Raw genomic sequence first — 17,378 nt, 5'->3', positions numbered from 1 at the left:
TGCCATGTGTTTAATAAACTGTTCCATAATTTATGCAATGTACTTTTGATACTTTTGTAAAAGTAATATCAGTTATTTTAATACTTTTACTTAAGTTGTGTTTTCTCATAGCTACTTTAACTTTTACTTGAGTCAGTTCCATGTAGATATCTTTACTTTTACTCAAGTATGACAAATGGATACTTTATACAACACTGTTTTCTCTTAAACAAAGAAAGCTTGTTTTCAAAGGTTATATAGTTTTAATGTTATGACCATATTAAACCATTGGGGTCTATTTTCATGATATCGCTTAGGGCCCCACAAACTGGCCATGGTCATTATTTGTAATGTTATTTACAAAGGGAAGCTCACCTCTGTTTGGACCATGTATGTGCGATGAAGTCTCAGGTCAAACACGACGCTGTAGATGTCCACCGTGTCTCTTGTGTCCAGTTGCTGAAGGATCCTGTCAAGGGAAATGAAGGTCCCAGTGCGGCCCACTCCAGCACTACCAGAGAGAAACACAAACCAACATTCACTGTCAGATTGTTTAATTCTCAGACAGCACTGCCAAAGTCCATTCACTGACTGTCTGATGCATAGTACACACTATAATGGCAAGCGCTACTCAAATCGAACTTCAAATCATACTTTGTAAAAACACTAAAAGCACACTTGAAAGGATGTATTTTATTTAACTCTAATTTTATTTAACTTAAAATGTTCTTAGCATTTTAATTTTGTTATTTTATAAAGAGGTAACTTTATACAGTAGCTCACCCTCTGTCTACCGGGGTTGCTCTTACTGTCACATTACAAAAACGGCCAGAGGGTGAATGCGTTCTGGCCTGGGGCGCAGAACAGAAAAAGGAAGATGTAAAATGAATAATTAAATTGAAGAAAGGAATGCCCAAGTGGATAAAGAGAGATTGGAAGGCTTAATTTATCACTTATTACTGAAAATCTTGAAGAAAGGCTTGAAGTTAACCGACATTTAACCTTATGAAGAGGTACAGGTGGCCAGCTTATTTAAATATCAGTTCATTTTCAAATATCTTTTCTGTCAATGTTATGCCAAAAAAATCACCATATGCTTGGGAAGGCACTTTACATTTAGAGAGAAAAGCTTGTTAAAACGTTGTTAAATGTCCAACCTTTACCTCTTACAACCATAACTAATGTTGCTGCACTTTCTTACCTTCGCCTGTTGTTGTCTCGCTGTCAAACATGGCATGAGAAACCACTGGACATGGTGTGAATAAATTACCTCAGGAGTAATTAAACATCACCTGGATCAATTATTGACTAAATCCAAAAAACTGAGGGGAAAAAATGTGGAGAGGCTTGCTTTGGAATCAATCATTTTGAACATTAAGACTTTTATGTTTTATTTATTTTCTGTTTGGATGGAAATAAAGATGCAGATAACATTAAATTCATATTTTTTTTCATAATTTTTTGTTACAAAACAATTTCATTGCTATGCACATGATTGTTCATATTAAAAAATATGAATACAATTATAAATATAAAAGTTCAAATTAAATAATTAGAATCAAATTAAGTTTAACATAATGTTAAATTCACTTTTTTTATTTAATTTTTAACTGATTTTTAAAATATTTTTTATTAATTTTCATTTTAGTTTTATTTTATTGTGCATACCCCTCAACAAATGTGTAGTTGGGTCCCTGACTATGGTAACTTCAGGTAAAACCAAGCATGGGTCTTTACTACCGTGGTTAGATATAGGCTGTATATGTAGATGCACATAGAACATGAATTCTATATAACAAACTATGGCATTTTTGTCATTAAAAAGAGTAACCTAAACATTTAAAAGTTATAAATACAAAATATAAATATTTATAAACTGCTGTAGTTTAAAAAAAATAAGAACTGATATTCCCCCACTCCCCTAATGTAGCCTATTATAAAATATTTTAATAGAGCTTTAGTAGTGATATGATAGCATTTAAGAATCTATTTTTGCCAAAAGTACTATAGTGAAAACAGTTTGTAAAGTCGTAGAGGTTGGCACCAGAGAATTCCAATGTATTTTATTTCAAACGGACTCGTGCCGTGCTTCTCATTGGTTCTTGCAGTGCAGTATTGATCAGTGGTACACGTTTGAGCTTGTTTTGCGTCCATTAAGCTGTGCTAATAATTGATCCAGGTGGTGAATCATTTCGCTTTTGATGTGTCTGTCATTTGATGTTGCTTAACAGAAAATGGTAGTGCATAAATGGAAAGAGGGAGAGATAGAGTGTTGGCCAAATCTGTAATCACACCAATGCAACCTAAAAAAATTATTAAGTTGCACCGGCTGTAAAAATGGAAGTCGCAGTCTGGAGCCCTGTCCAGAAGACAGGGTTCAACATTCCACCTGGAAGTATTTTCTGGGGATAATCTACCCCATAATTGCAAGCTGGACCAGACTTTATTGCAATATTAAAAATGTCTAACTTCAGGAGACTCTAATAAAGGTAATTCTGTTATTATAATCTAATACTCCACCTGCAATGCACTACAGTGGCTCCAGAGAAGGGTGTTCGGTTGATATAGTCCCTCACAGTCCTGACAAACTGAATGAGTGACTGTGTGATCTCTGGAACTCCATGATCAGGCCACACGGTGTAGTGGAACTGACGTACCACTCTGGAGTAGCTCAGATGTTCCTCCTGTAAAGACATGCACCATAACTCATTTACATCTCCATTATAATTCATCCGCGAGCGAGGTCTCGGTGACGTTATACCCACATTACAGATCTTGAATTCTCGGATGGTCCACTCTGGCAGCACAGACTCGGACTGCATCTGGACGACCAGATCTCCATAGTACAGCGGTTCCTGATCAAATGGCCAGTAATGGTCACACTTTACCTTTTTATGAGAAAGAAAAACAAACTCTTTGAGTTGATGCCATAATGTAACTTTAATGGATTTATGTGATCATATGCACATACCCTTCCTTTCTCTACACACTGTGTCACCATAACAATGTTGTGCACATTCTGCTCCCAGATCATCTTCCAGAAATCATCTTTAGTGCCGGGTAACGGACCCTGAGTTGCTATATACTCCCGTCTGAAGTTATTGCCCTTAAGATTAAAAGAGTACATGGCACATTTTAACTAACTGGATCACATGGAATTTGGCCAGCATAGAATATGAAGTTTAATATAATCATTAGGGCTGTCAATTTAACACATTATTTCAGTGCAATTAATAATATGAAAAGTAATTTGCAAAAAATGAATACCCCCAAAAATATTAACGCAATTAAGGCTTAACCCTTAAACTCATGGTGCATTTTTTGGCTGCCGTCCTCAATTTTTTACACTCAATTTAAATAATGTGTTTTTCCAAGAACCTCCCACAAATGATTTTGTTCTTGTCCTAACTTTGTAAACATGTAATTCTGGTGCTGTTCACTCTACCTCACTTTGAAATGTCTCATTTTATTCCACTAGGTGGCAGAAGCACTAGAATAGTTTTTTCTATATCACATACCATCACAATATATAGATCTGAAATGTAGGTGGCAGTCTAACGTATTTTAGACCTCACAGATGTGCTCACCTATAGACATTCAGTCTTAATTTCAGTCCAAGCACCACCCTTGTTTTTTCATTGAATATCTCAGACTCTGAGTGGACTAGAAGCTCAATCTATGTGTCATTAGAAATCTGAAATCCTCCCCTTTATATTTACCCCTAATATTTTATCAGCAATAGTCAAAAACATATTTTCTGATGATTTGTTTTGCATGCTTTTCCTTCTGAACGGCATATTTTGTTCTGGACATCTAAGATATAACATTGGATAATTTGGATTAGCCAATCAAGCTCAAAGACAAGTAAACAATGGCTCATTGTTTAGAGAACATCCTAATGTAAAAGCAGACATAAATGTTTTAGCTATTTGGGGCATACAGCAGCAGTTATTGGAGCATAAAAGAGATGTTTGTAAAATCAGCAAAAAAAGAAATTTCCCTTTTTCAGGACACTGTATTTTAAAGATAATTTTGTACAGACCTTTATTGTAAAGGGTTTAAACAATGTTTTCCATGCTTGTTCAATGAACCATGAACAATTAATGAACATGCACCTGTGGAACGGTCATTAAGACACTAACAGCTTACAGACAAAGGCAAAGGCAATTAAGGTCACAGTTATAAAAACTTAGGACACTAAAGACACCTTTCTATTGACTCTGAAAAACACCAAACGAAAGATGCCCAGGGTCCCTGCTCTTCTGAGTGAACGTGCCTTGGGAATGCTGCATGGAGGCATGAGGACTGCAGATGTGGCCAGGACAATAAACTGCAATGTCCGTACTGTGAGACGCCTAAGACAGCACAACAGGGAGACAGGTAGGTCTAAGCTAATCGTCTTCGCAGTGGCAGACCACGTGTAACAACACCTGCACTGGAACGGTACATACGAATATCACACCTGCGGGACAGGTACAGAATGGCAACAACAACTGCCTGAGTTACACCAGGAACACACAATCCCTCCATCTGTGCTCAGACTGTCTGCAATAGGCTGAGAGAGGCTGGACTGAGGGCTTGTAAGGCCTGTTGTAAGGAAGGTCCTTACCAGATATCACTGGCAACAACGTCGCCTATGGGAACAAACCCTCCTTCGGTGGACCAGACAGGACTGGCAAAAAGAGCACTTCACTGATGAGTCCTGGTTTTGTCTCACCAGGGGTGATGGTCGGATTCTCGTTTATCGTGGAAGGAATGAGCGTTACACCAAGGCCTGTCCTCCAGAGAGGGATCAATTTGGAGGTGGAGGGTCCGTCATGGTCTGGGGCAGTGTGTCACAGCATCATCGGACTGAGGTTGTTGTCACTGCAGGCAATCTCAACACTGTGCGTTACAGGGAAGACATCCTCCTCCTTCATGTGGTACCCTTGCTGCAGGCTCATCCTGATATGACCCTCCAGCATGACAATGCCACCACCCATATACTGCTCGTTCTGTGCATGATTTCCTGCTAGACCTGATTTTCCTGAGTTTATTTGATGAAATTCCACTTTGTGATTCTTTAAAAAAACCTTTCGAACTGTAGTATTAGTTTAACAAAAATTAACTAATTAATTAATAACTGTACAGTCACATTGAGAATGAGAGCTTTCATTTGATATATGACTTGTCCATTTATGTGCTATGTGAAGGACCTTTATTTTCATATAAATATTTCTACCCCATTACGCAAATTTTCAACGCAAAGGTTTTGAGGCCTTATTTTAAAACATTTTTTTTAAGTAACATAAATGCAGAGTTGATGGTTTTCTCTGAAAGTTCAGATTCTAAGCTTTCCAATGATACCTCATATGCCTGAGGTACATGTACAGAGACCTTTTTCGTGATATAGCCTATATACATATATGATGAAATATTTAAATCAGTTGACAGCCCTAATGATCATATTCCATATCTATTAAATAAACTATATGTAATTGAGTGTCTCTGTTCCAAAACCTAGTGAGCTTTCTTCTGAGGCAGCATTCTCCCAAGGGGAAGACACCGCGGAGACCACATCCCGCCCAGAGGGGAGGGGGGTGTTTTGAGTGGAAATACATCACATGGTCTTGCTGACTATTTTTCATCAGAAGTGAGTCATGTGGAGAAGTCCCATGGTAGGTCCTACCCAATGGGGGAGGGGTTTCTACAAGCATGGTGACTGGGGCAGAAGGGCCTCTGCCCAAGGAAGACGCAGTTTACCAACAGGGAAATTATTTAGCGGAAGATATATGTCACATGGGGTTACCTACAGGGAACCAGCACATGTGGAGCACCTACCCTAGTACAGGGCTTAGTTAGCAAGTGTACAGTGAGTTTCTCCACAAACTCGTCTGTCACAGGGCTAGGAGGAAGTCATCCAGGGAACACATCTTGTGAAAACTACTGGGAGTCAGCAGCGTACGTCTTCAGCTCAGTGGAGGTGAAAGGTGCTATGCTATAGCTATGGCATCAATGATTCAGTGGGCGATACTATGCTTGGAGACAGCGCTTCCTTTCTGCTGTCCACCAAAGCAGACAAAGAGCTGCTCAGAGACTGGAGTGGTCATGGGAACCTTGGGCACATAGCTCGGTCGGGGTCTCAGGATCACGTGAGAGTAGCCCAGACCGTATTCCAGGCACGTTTCGCTGACAGAGAACGCTTGCAGGTCACCTACCCTCTTGATGGAAGTGAGCGCCATCAGGAGGTCAGTCTTTAAAGAGAGTGCCTTAAGCTCAGCTGACTCTAAGGGCTCAAAGGGGGATCCCCGTAGACCTTGAAGGACTACAGAGAGGTCCCATAAGGGAACGAGGCATGGTCTGGAGGGATTCAACCTACTGGCACCTCTCAGGATCCTGATGATCAGGTTGTGTTTCCCTAAGGACTTACCGTCCACTGTTTCGTGGTGTACTGCTATAGCAGCTACATACACCTTCAAGGTGGAGGGGACAGCCGTCTGTCCAACCTCTCCTGCAGGAAGGAAAGCACCAATCTGACTTCGCATCTCTGGGAGTCTTTGCATCGGGAAGAACACCACTTAGCGAACAGATGCCACTTCAAGGCATACAGGTGCCTCGTAGAGGGAGCCCTAGCCTGAGTGATCGTGTCTACCATGGCAGGTTGTAGGCCACTTAGGTCTTACGCGTCCCATCCAGGGGCCAGACATGGAGATACCAGAGGTCTGGTCGTGGGTGCCAAATGATTCCCCGTCCCTGAGAAAGAAGGTCCTTCCTCTGGGGAATATGCCAGGATGGGGGGGCTGACACGAGGAGCGTGATATCCAAGAACCAAGTCTGGATGGACCAGTAGAGTGCTACTAGGATGACCTGCTCCTCATCCTCCCTGACCTTTCACAGGGTCTGTGCAAGTAGGCTCACTGGGGGAAAGGCATATTTGCACAGTCCAGTGCGTCTACACTGAGGGGTGCCTCGGACAGGGTGTACCAAAGCGGGCAGTGGGAGAATTCTGGGGAGGTGAACAGGTCTACCTGTGCCTGCCCGAATCGACTCAAATCAGCTGGACCACCTGAGGGTGAAGTCTCCACTCTCCCTTGCGGGTAACCTGTCATGACAGCGCATCCAATGTAGTGTTGAGGTCACCCGGGATGTTAGTGGCTCGCAGCGATATGAGGTGCAGCTGACTCCAGAGGAGGAGACGGCGGGCGAGTTGTGACATATGATGGGAGCATAAACCGCCTTGACAGTTGAGGTATGCCACTGTTGTCGTGTTCAGCCAACACATGCTGGCACTTGATCAAGGGCCGGTTCCTCCACAGGGCAAGCAGTATTGCCAACAACTCGAGGCAGTTGATGTGCCAACATATCCATGGGCCCGTCCAGGAGCCGGCGGCAGCGTGCCCGTTGCATACAGCGCCCCAGCCCATCTTGGAGGCATCTGTCCTAAACCACAACGTGCCTGGAGACCTGTTCTAGGGGAACATCTACCTGTAGAAATGTGAGGTCGGTCTAAGGGCTGAAGAGGTGGCGACAGACTGGCGTGATAGCCACGCGATGTGTCCCGCAGCGCCATTTCCATCTCGGGACTCGAGTCTGAAGCCAGTGCTGAAGCGGTTTCATATGCATCAACCCGAGTGGTGTGGCCACCGCTGAGGATGCCATATGCCCCAGGAGCCTCTGAAACAGTTTCAGTGGAACTGCTGTCTTCTGTCTGAATGCCTTCAAACAGGTCAGCACCGACTGGGCACGCTCGTTCGTGAGGCGTGCCATCATTGAGACTGAGTCCAACTCAAAGCCGAGAAAAGAGATGTTTTTCTCTTTTCCCAGTTCCTCTCTTTTCCCAGTTGACCCGAAGTCCTAGCCGGAGAGAGCACCAGGTCCCTGTACACGCACAACACATCCCGAGAGTGAGCTAGGATTAGCTAGTCATCGAGATGCGAGATTCAGGATGCGAATGCCCACTTCCCTTAACGGGGCAAGGGCTGCCTCTGCGACCTTCGTGAAGACGCGAGGGGACAGGGACAGGCTGAAAGGGAGGAACTTGTACTGGTACGCCAGACCTTCAAATGCAAACCGCAGGAAGTGTCTGTGCCGAGGTAGAATCGAGACATGGAAGTACACGTCCTTCAGTTCAACCACCCCGAACCAATCTTGATGCTGGATGCTTGCAAGAATGCGTTTTTGCGTCAGCATCTTGAACAGGAGTCTGTGTAAAGCCCGGTTCGGTACTCGCAGGTCCTTGTAAAACCCATTCTTCATCTCGGCCGGAGGGACAGGCTCCATTGCACCCTTCCGTAGAAGGGTAACGATTTCCGCCTGAAAGGTAGCTGCATTCTCGCCCTTCACCAAAGTGAAGTGGACGCCACGCGTCCAAGCTCCGGGCAAGTGTTACCAAGGGGAAAATATCATCGGATGTATCGGCGAGTGGAGCCTCATGGCGGGACAGTGCCAGAGGCACCACATTGAAGAGGCTTGGGGGTATATAAGTATAATACGCATAATAAGCATACACAGAACAGCACATACATTTTGCGCAATTTTTTTTTTTTTTTACTATTTTACTAATTTACTAATTCTAAAAATTGAGTTGCTTACCTTTTGGAAAAGCCTTTGTGTCAGAAATTCCTATGATGCCTTTAAATGCTGCCTCCATAGGCAGTTCACTACATTTTGGAACATTGCAATTGCTAACACATGGTTACTGTTGCTGAACCATTTTTAAACTTCACCATAGACACAAAAGATGTGCTTTACATGAGATCTTATAATCATTAAGTTACTCAGATTCATTGATAGAAAGCTGAAGATCTTACAGGAATATAGCTGCCATTAATATAGTCTGAGCACGAATCATCATCGACATAAGACAGCTTCACTCGGGTGGAGTCATCTGTTTCAAGAACAACAGTAATGTAAAAATCAAGAAACTTTTAAATGTATCTTATTGTAAGAAATAGTCTGAGGTATCCAGTAGAAACATACAAGGCAGTATATTATTGTAGCGATTTTTTCCTCTATTTTCAGGCAATAATGCTGAGTCTTGTGGCTGATTTCGACCAACATCTTTCAGATCCTGAAAGCAGAATCACAAGGTCAAACAAGGTTTATTGTGGTTATTCAGAACACATGAACTACTCTGAATATAACAAACAGAAATTCAGAGGATATATTACCTCATATTCCTCTGAAAGAAGGTAGCTGGAGTCTGCTCGAAGTTTGGCCAAATGTGACTCAAAATTTGTAATACTGATAGGGCTGTATTTTGAAAAGACAACATCTTACAATAAATAAAAAAGAATATATCAACAAAAAACACTTACATTCTGCTTCAGTTCTGTTGTAAATTGTGAGATTGTACTTTTTAAACATTCTGCAGTTATTTTTTAAAGTGTTTATAAATTAGACTATTGGTGATTTGTCATGCAGTTCATCCATGTTTGGAAAAAATGCTGTCATTACTTCAAATGGTTTCCTTGTTTTAAATCATTAGTTTTCATGACACTTGCTTGTAGTTGAAATATTTGGAACTCATGTTAATTAAACACTAGTCCATATCTGTGCAGATTGTGTGACATCTTGTACTGATAATATGAATATGATATGCTCTAACATGATTTACGTCACATGACGTATATGCGTCATAATTGTAGTTTCGTTATATTAAACTTAAATCCTTATCATGTGATGATTTTGCTATTTTGTAGACCTACATGATGTATTTTCCTCTCAGAGAAATACAGTACCTTGAAACCCGACGGTTCCTAAAACACAGAAGAGAACAACATTGAAACATTTTCAGTATACAATGTATGATAGTGTAATGTGATGTTTCCTGGTCTATGGATAAAATATTTATTTCAGTACTGTAATAATCACATTGATAATGATAGCACCACAACAGTAAACTGTGGTATAACCTTTAGTTATAATAGAAGTGCAGTAGATGTTACCCTCTAACAATGACGTGTGTTCCAGAGGCTGCTCTTTCTCTTCTCAAACTCATTCTGACTACAGGCTCCTGAGCACTCCTGGAAAGCACACAAACCCATTATGTTATACTTATCATCACAGACCCATGATCACTAACTCATCATGTAAAAGCCACCATCACAAACCCATCACCACTAACATTTTACCATTAACTAGGGCTGCATGATTTGGAAAAAAACACATCCAGATGATTTTGGTGGTCCCCTTGAAAGTTTCGAAAAAACATGCTGTTCCTAATTATTTTAAAATTGAGAAATAAAAACATCTAGGTTACTGTTGTAACCTCCGTTCCCTGATGGAGAGAACGAGATGTTGCATCGAAGAAGCGACACTAGTGGTCTCTCTTGAGAGCCTCACGCATCTCTGAACTTGAGAAATGGCCAATGAGAAATTGGCAGACAGAATTTGCATGTCCCTCCCCCAGACATACAGGTATAAAGGGAGGAAATCATGCATCTGTCCATTCAGGTTTTGCACTGAAGGAGCCAAGAATGAGGTTCGGCCATAAAAGTGGCTCGGATCAGCGTTGTGGCCGGGAAGACACAACATCTCGTTCCCTCCATCAGGGAACAGAGGTTACAAAAGTATCCTAGACATTCCCCATCAGTCACTCACTTCGACATTGTGTCGAAAAAGCGACACTAGGGGTCCCTGTTCAATCATGCCATGTGCTGAACCATGTACGATTGCTACTGATGCAGGTGCGGGCAGGCAGTTGTGTGCAGTCTGACGTTGCGTAGTGGGTTTTGTCGGGGAATTCCTCCGCTGAATTCGTGGACCAGAGGGCTAGGGAGGAGTCATCCAAGGAGCCGAGTTAGTGGGATCTCCTGGGATAAGAGCGCACATGATCGCCTCAGTGGAGGGAAAGGCGTTAGGTCCAAGCGGTACACCCGGTCAGTTGTTCCACGTTACCGAGTTCTAACGGCTTGGACCCGAGAAATCACGGGACGAGACTGACACAACCCTGAGATTGTAAAATCTTGTGAAGGTATTGGGTGTTGCCCAGCCCGCTGCTCTGCATATGTCTGCTAGGGAGGTGCCATTGGCAGTGCCCACACTTATTGTGCTCGAACCCGCAAGGGGGCAGTCACAGCCTGGGTGAAATAGGCCAATGCGATGGCATCACTGACCCAGTGGGAAAGCCTCTATTTGGAGTCAGCGTTCCCTTTCCGCTGTACACCAAAGCAGACAAAGAGCTGCTCAGAACATCTAAAGCTCTGCATGCAGTCCACATAGGTACGCAAAGCACGCACCAGGCACAGCAACGAAAAGGCTGGGTCTGCCTACTCCCGGGGAAGCACTTGCAGGTTCACTTCTTGGTCCCTCAAGGGGGTCGAAGGAACCTTGGGCACGTAGCGGTCTTGGACGAATGAGTGTCTGCCGGACCGAACTCCAGGCAGGCTACATACACCTTCAAGGTGAAGGGAGACAGCCTCCCCTCCAGCCTTTCCTGCAGAAACGAGAGCACTGCATAAAGTTGCCTGGTACAGGGAGCTCTGGCTTGGTTATTGTGTCTATGACAGCAGGTGGTAGGCCAATTAGATCCTCCACATCCCATCAGGGGCCAGACATGGAGGTTCCAAAGATCTGGGCTCGGAATGCCAGAGGGTGCCCCATCCCTAAGAAAGAAGGTTTCCAAGGACCTGAGTCACTGCTTGCTCCAAAGGAGGAGATGTAGGGTGAGTAGTGACATATGCCTTGGCAATTTATGTACACTACCGTTGCAGTGCTATCTGAATGGATCAAGATGTGCTTGCCCAGAATCAGCGGAAGAAACCTCCGCAGGGCAAGGAATACAGCCAGCAACTCTAGGCAGTTGATGTTCTAACGTAGCAGGGGCCCTCTCCAGGAGACAGCAGCTGCTTACCCATTGCACACGGCGCCCCAACCCTGTTTGGAGGCATCTGTGGTGACCAGAACGCATCGGGACACCTGCTGTAGGAGTACTCCTGTCCGCAGAAAAGGTCTGTCCAGGGGTTGAAAGTCTGGCTGCAGGCGGGGGTGATGAACACATGGTGCATGCCGTGGCACCATGCCCATCTCGGGACTCGAGTCTGGAGCCAGTGATGAAGCAGTCTCGTATGTATCAAGCCCAGTGGCGTAACTGCCGTAGAGGATGCCATATGCCACAGGAGCCTCTGGAATTGTTTTAGAGGAACCGCTGTGCCTGGCTTGACTAAGGTGAGGCATTTCAGCACTGACTGCGCACGCTCGTTAGTGAGGCACGCTGTCATTGAGACTGAGTCTAACTGCTTTTTTCCCAGTTGACCTGAAGCCCTAGATGGCTGAGGTGCACAGCACCTGGTCCCTGCTGGTGCACAGTAACTCTCGGGGGTGGGCAAGGATGAGCCAGTCATCGAGGTAATTGAGTGTGTGGATACCCACTTCCCTTAGCGGGCAAGGGCTGCCTCTGTGACCTTCGTGAAAACATGAGGGGACAGGGAAATGCTGAAGGGGAGGACTTTGAACTGATATGCCTAGCCGTAGAATACGAACCGTAGAAAGGGTTGTATCGAGGCAAGATAGAGACGTGGAAGTACGCGTCCTTCAGGTCTACCAATGCAAACCAATCTTGATGCTGGTCTTAAGTTAGAATGTGTCTTTGCATGAGCATTTTTAACGGGAGTACGTGCAAGGCCCGGTTGAAAACTCGCACGTCCAAGATCGGTCGTATGCCGCCACCTTTCTTGGGTATGATGAAGTAAGGGCTGTAGAAACCCTTCTTCATTTAGGGTGGAGGGACAGGCTCTATTGTGTCTTTGAGTAAAAGGGTCACGATCTCCGCACACAGGGTGTTGGCGTATTCGCCACGCACTGAGGTAAAGCGGACGCCGCCAAAAGGGGGCGGGGGCCTTGTGAACTGAATCGAGTAGCTGAGTCAGATGGTCCTGGCCAACCACCACGACAGGTTGGGAAGTGAGAGTCACACGTCCAAGCTCAGTTTGAGGTGCATTAAAGGGACGATCGTTTTCGTCATACCTGGCAGCGGGGCGGGGCAGGTAGTGTGGTGTCGGGAGGCAAAAGCGCATCCCGTGCCTCTGGTGTTGAGAGAAGACTCAAAGCACTTACCTGCCTCCACACACCTGGCAGTTTGGGCCGGAGCTGCCTGTCATCTGGAAGCCGCAGGAGGACACCCTTGGCAAACAGACGGAGAACGGCCCCCGCCGGTGCAGCGGCGGGGCATGATGTGGGAAATGGCCTCCGTCTGTTTCTTTACCGCTGAGAACTGCTGAGTGAAGACCTCCACAGTGTCGCCGAATAGACTGAACTGGGAGACTGGGGCGTTGAGGAAGTGTGCTTTGTCCACATCCCGCATCTCAAACAGGTTCAGCCAAAGATGACGTTCCTGGACCACGAGGGTGGCCATCACCTACCCGAATGTCCACGCTGTGACCTTTGTGGCCCTGAGGGCGAGGTTGGTCACTGAGCGCAGTTCCTGCAACACGTCGGGGTCAGGACTATCGTGCAGATCTTCGAGTGCCTTGGCCTGTTGAACTTGCAGGAGGGCGATTGCATGCAGGGAGAAGGCTGCCTGTCCAGCGGTGCTTTATGCTTTGGAGTTCATTGATGACGTCATCCTACAGGCCTTGGAGGGGAGCACCGGGCAATCCCATCAGGTGGCGGCGTTCTTGGGACACAGGTGGATCGCAACCGCTCTGTCCACCTGGGGGACCTCCCGAGTACCCGTGGGCTGCCCCACCGTCGAGAGTAGTGAGAGCGGATGAGCGAGGAGGTCGGTTACGGGCAGTGAAAGGTGCCCTCCATGACCTCGTCAGCTCATCATGCACCTCCGGGAAGAAAGGAATCGAGGGGGGGGGGGCTTGGCTGTGAGTGGCACCTGGACCCGAGGAACCAATCAGCTAGCCGTGAATGCTGTTGGGAGGACGGAGAGTTCCAGTCCAACTCCACGCTGACGGCGGCCCAGGCAAGCATGTCGGCCATCTGGGAGCCTCAGACTGGGTGCGCCGACCCAAAGGTGGCAATCCAGTCGAGTCTTCCGTGTCAGACACCAGAACGCTCTCCAATGCAGCGCCGAACTCGTCACCCAGCTTGGTGGGCTCGAGGGAGAAAGCAGACTGGCTGTGAGGCGAGACGCTCTCACCTTGAGCCTGGACGGATGTCAACTAGGCTATTACTTCAACCAGAAGTTAAAGAAAAACAACTTGGCTACCACCCTGATATATATATATATATATATATATATATATATATATATATATATATTTATACACAGTATATAGAGTACAGTATACAGTATATAGAGTATATTTTGTAGTCAAATTATTATATCGTTTCCATTGTGCAAAAATACAAAAACTGTTTTATGACAGTTTCTGTACATCAATTATCAGACATCTAAACATAAAAAATTATCTGTATTGTTGTAAAAAATCAATATAAGTCCATCTCTATCACAAACCACAACCTCATCAATGCAAACTCCTTATCATTTCAACTAATCTATCACAACTATCCTATCAAGTTAGACAAGAGACCTAAGACAGCACATATTGATTTAATTTTAGATTTAATGTACACATCGATTTTGACTTTTGATGACTGCACTGTAGTGAAGGATACAAAGTAGGACTCACATTTTGTGTGCTTTCTGTCTGCAGATCAGGAGGACGAGTAAACCCACCATGGTGGCGAAAAGGAAGAGCCCAGCGCTCACCCCCTCGATTACCCCACTCAATGGCTCTGGACACACACACACACACACACACACACACACACACAAACATTAACAGCTAGCAAACCACATGCAATCTAATTCCTCATTTTCATTCTGGCAGAGCAGAAAGTAATACCTGCATCTGTTGTAAAAGGCATGGACAGGTACGTATCAGTGTAGAGCGGAGAGAGAAACTCCTCATTCTTCTCATCAAACAGTTTAGTAAATGCTCGAACACTCAGTCTGAACATAAAGAAAAAGACCATCACCATTAAGAGCCTGACTGCAGATTTAAATATTAGTGGAACAGGCAGTTGATAGAGAATTACTGTCAAAACTGTTACACAATAACTGTTTAGCCTTCAGGAATGATGTATCCTATAATGTGGATCTTTCTTAAAGTCTACTCACTGACTAGCATCTGATTCAGTACCTGTACGCTGTCTTGGGTTTCAGTGGCCCATCACAGAACACTGCTTGATCTTGAGATGGTGTCTGATCACACGGTCCTCCAAGTCTCTCCATGCCTGATCCCAGATGAATCTCAAACTCTTGCATTCTGCTCTGGCTCTCTTCACAGTGGCTGTGTAAGTAATTGGTCTGGTAAGATTTGACAGAACTGTTTGATCTGTAGTCCAGGTATGAAGGAAGAGGATGATGCTGGTATGGCTGCTGGTTTTCAGTATCTAGAAGCAACCAGAGCGAAAATATATTTACTTAAAATATGTTTCAATGTTTCACCAATGAGAGAACAGAGCCCTACACATGGATAAGCTATCTGTGCATAATGCAAACAGGAAAAAATGTCTCCCAACCATCAGATTCAGTGACAAGGATGGTGAAGAATTTCACAGCCCCATTGATATCACTGAACCAGCTGCAGTTAAAGCAGAAGGAAATGGTTGACTCAGTGATTTGAAGCGTGTTCTCACTGACTCGAGTCGAGGGCAGAGGTGGACCTGAGAGGACATTAATAAAAATAAGGCTACTCAATAAAGACATTAGTTTGCAAAACAAATTTTACAGTCAGAATGTTCTCTGATCATGTATAGCAAACAAAACACTAAAAAGCCCAAACTCACGGTCTATCATTGTAACCACATTTTCCATGACTGCCTCGCTGGTCATGCTATCGGAGATGACTTTGACAGAGACAATGTACTGTTTATGAGGCTCCAGATCTTTGATCAGATAGACTGTAGTCTCTTTGGCTGTGCGCTGTGAGTAGACCATCCTGTGAGAGTCCTGTCTTGAGCACTCAATTGTGTATGAGTCAAAGTCTGTGTTTGGAGGACTCCAGGAACACGAGATGGCCGTCGAGTTCTGAGGACGACAGTGTAGACTCTGGACATGCTCTGGCTCTAAGACAGGAAAAACAAAACTAATTTCACCACTTATTTTATTAGAGTGTTTAAGTATTGAGATACAAAGCAATATAGTGATACCTGTCATCCTAGTGAAGTCTGTAGAGATTGATAGACTGCTAAAAATGTATCTTGTTTAATCTTGTTAAAATCTTGTTAAAACTGAGACAAACTCTAGACATGAATTTCCATGCTGGTTTGCTGGTGCTGGTTTAGCTGGTGGACCAGCACAGACATGCTGTTCCCCAGCAAAACCTAGCAGGTGATGCAGGTCAACTAGCTTTATGATTGCCAACTCTCCCGTATTAATTTATGCTTGCAGAGATGTTTGATAAAATGATGCTGTGTTCCACTGACTTGTCCTGATGCTTCTGTAGATGGGAATGCTGTAGGAAGGGTTGATGGTTCCGGCACCGCTGACCGTACGCAGACTGATGTTGTACTGGCGACCAGGGTACATCCCTTTCAGAATACGGCTGCCTGATGTGGGGCTGTGGTAGGGGTTGAACACAGACAGATGGTCTCTAGGGCTCCACTGAAGGTCAAAGTCATTATAATCTGTGTTTTCTGGCCCACTCCAGGTGATCTCCAGTGAGGTGTTAGTGATTTCTCCAAAGGAGAATGAGACGGGTGGCCTAGGGTCTAAAATAAATCAAAATACCATAAAAAATTTAGGAAACAGTCCACCAATTTTACGAATCAAGTTCTCATTCTACAGTTAAGATGATAGAATAGTTATGAAAATTCTCTTTTTTTTCTAGCCTTTTATGTACTTTTGTACTTTTAAGATTGGAGAATGTTCTTACCAGTCCTGCCCTTAGTAGTTGCCATATTGGTGAGATCTCCACTGTGTGTGCAGACAACAGCCTGGTAGAGTCGTCCAGAAAGTAGCTTTTGGAACACATGACTTGTGCTGTCAGGAGCCAGACTCTGTTCTGTTTGTTGAGTCCCATCAGGGTTGTAGATGAGGATGGTGTAGCTGCTCACTTCACCCACAGCCTTTTTCCAGTTCAACCACAGATCCTCAGAGCTTCTTCTACTGTCAGCCTGCAAGAACGTGACAGCTGCAGGATCTACACAACACATAATTTAAATCTTACACTCAGCAGTTTAAAGGAATAGTTCAACCAAAACTCAAGACTCACCTAGTCTTTCCGAACCCATATGACATGATTTATTTCATTTCTGTACAGAACACAAATAGAAATTTGTTGAATGTCCAGTTGATTGAATTTAATGGCAGTACATAGAGACCCACTTTAATGCTTTAAAATACTGTATACCTTCTGAATAATGAACAGACCATTATTAAAGTTATTCACACTCAAATAAAATTTTTGTGAAATGGCAAAAAGTCAATAACTTCAAAGCTCATTGGTTTGATGACGAGGCAG

At 44.2% G+C, this 17,378-nt stretch overlaps 1 protein-coding gene across 2 annotated transcripts in view; it reads right to left on the bottom strand.

The window, feature by feature from the left end:
• The window catches only part of LOC127637916 (receptor-type tyrosine-protein phosphatase beta-like), a 78,009-nt gene that overhangs the window by 14,190 nt on the left and 46,441 nt on the right, over positions 1-17,378 (bottom strand). The window contains exons 14-29 of one of the 2 annotated variants that reach the window (XM_052119163.1): positions 16,791-17,057; positions 16,342-16,626; positions 15,703-15,981; positions 15,436-15,579; positions 15,054-15,306; positions 14,757-14,863; positions 14,541-14,646; positions 9,906-9,983; positions 9,666-9,716; positions 9,129-9,210; positions 8,938-9,028; positions 8,769-8,845; positions 2,951-3,085; positions 2,745-2,867; positions 2,500-2,663; positions 355-490 (exon numbers count right to left, since the gene is read on the bottom strand). In XM_052119163.1, coding sequence (XP_051975123.1) covers positions 355-490; positions 2,500-2,663; positions 2,745-2,867; positions 2,951-3,085; positions 8,769-8,845; positions 8,938-9,028; positions 9,129-9,210; positions 9,666-9,716; positions 9,906-9,983; positions 14,541-14,646; positions 14,757-14,863; positions 15,054-15,306; positions 15,436-15,579; positions 15,703-15,981; positions 16,342-16,626; positions 16,791-17,057 — 2,378 coding nt within the window. The remainder of the gene's footprint in view (positions 1-354; positions 491-2,499; positions 2,664-2,744; positions 2,868-2,950; positions 3,086-8,768; positions 8,846-8,937; positions 9,029-9,128; positions 9,211-9,665; positions 9,717-9,905; positions 9,984-14,540; positions 14,647-14,756; positions 14,864-15,053; positions 15,307-15,435; positions 15,580-15,702; positions 15,982-16,341; positions 16,627-16,790; positions 17,058-17,378) is intronic. The other variant, XM_052119165.1, reaches the window with a different exon arrangement.

Source organism: Xyrauchen texanus, chromosome 46 (assembly GCF_025860055.1).
Source record: "Xyrauchen texanus isolate HMW12.3.18 chromosome 46, RBS_HiC_50CHRs, whole genome shotgun sequence".
Taxonomy (NCBI): Eukaryota; Metazoa; Chordata; class Actinopteri; order Cypriniformes; family Catostomidae; genus Xyrauchen; species Xyrauchen texanus.
Note: the sequence above shows the minus strand (reverse complement) of the source record. Positions and strands in the feature narration are given on the sequence as shown.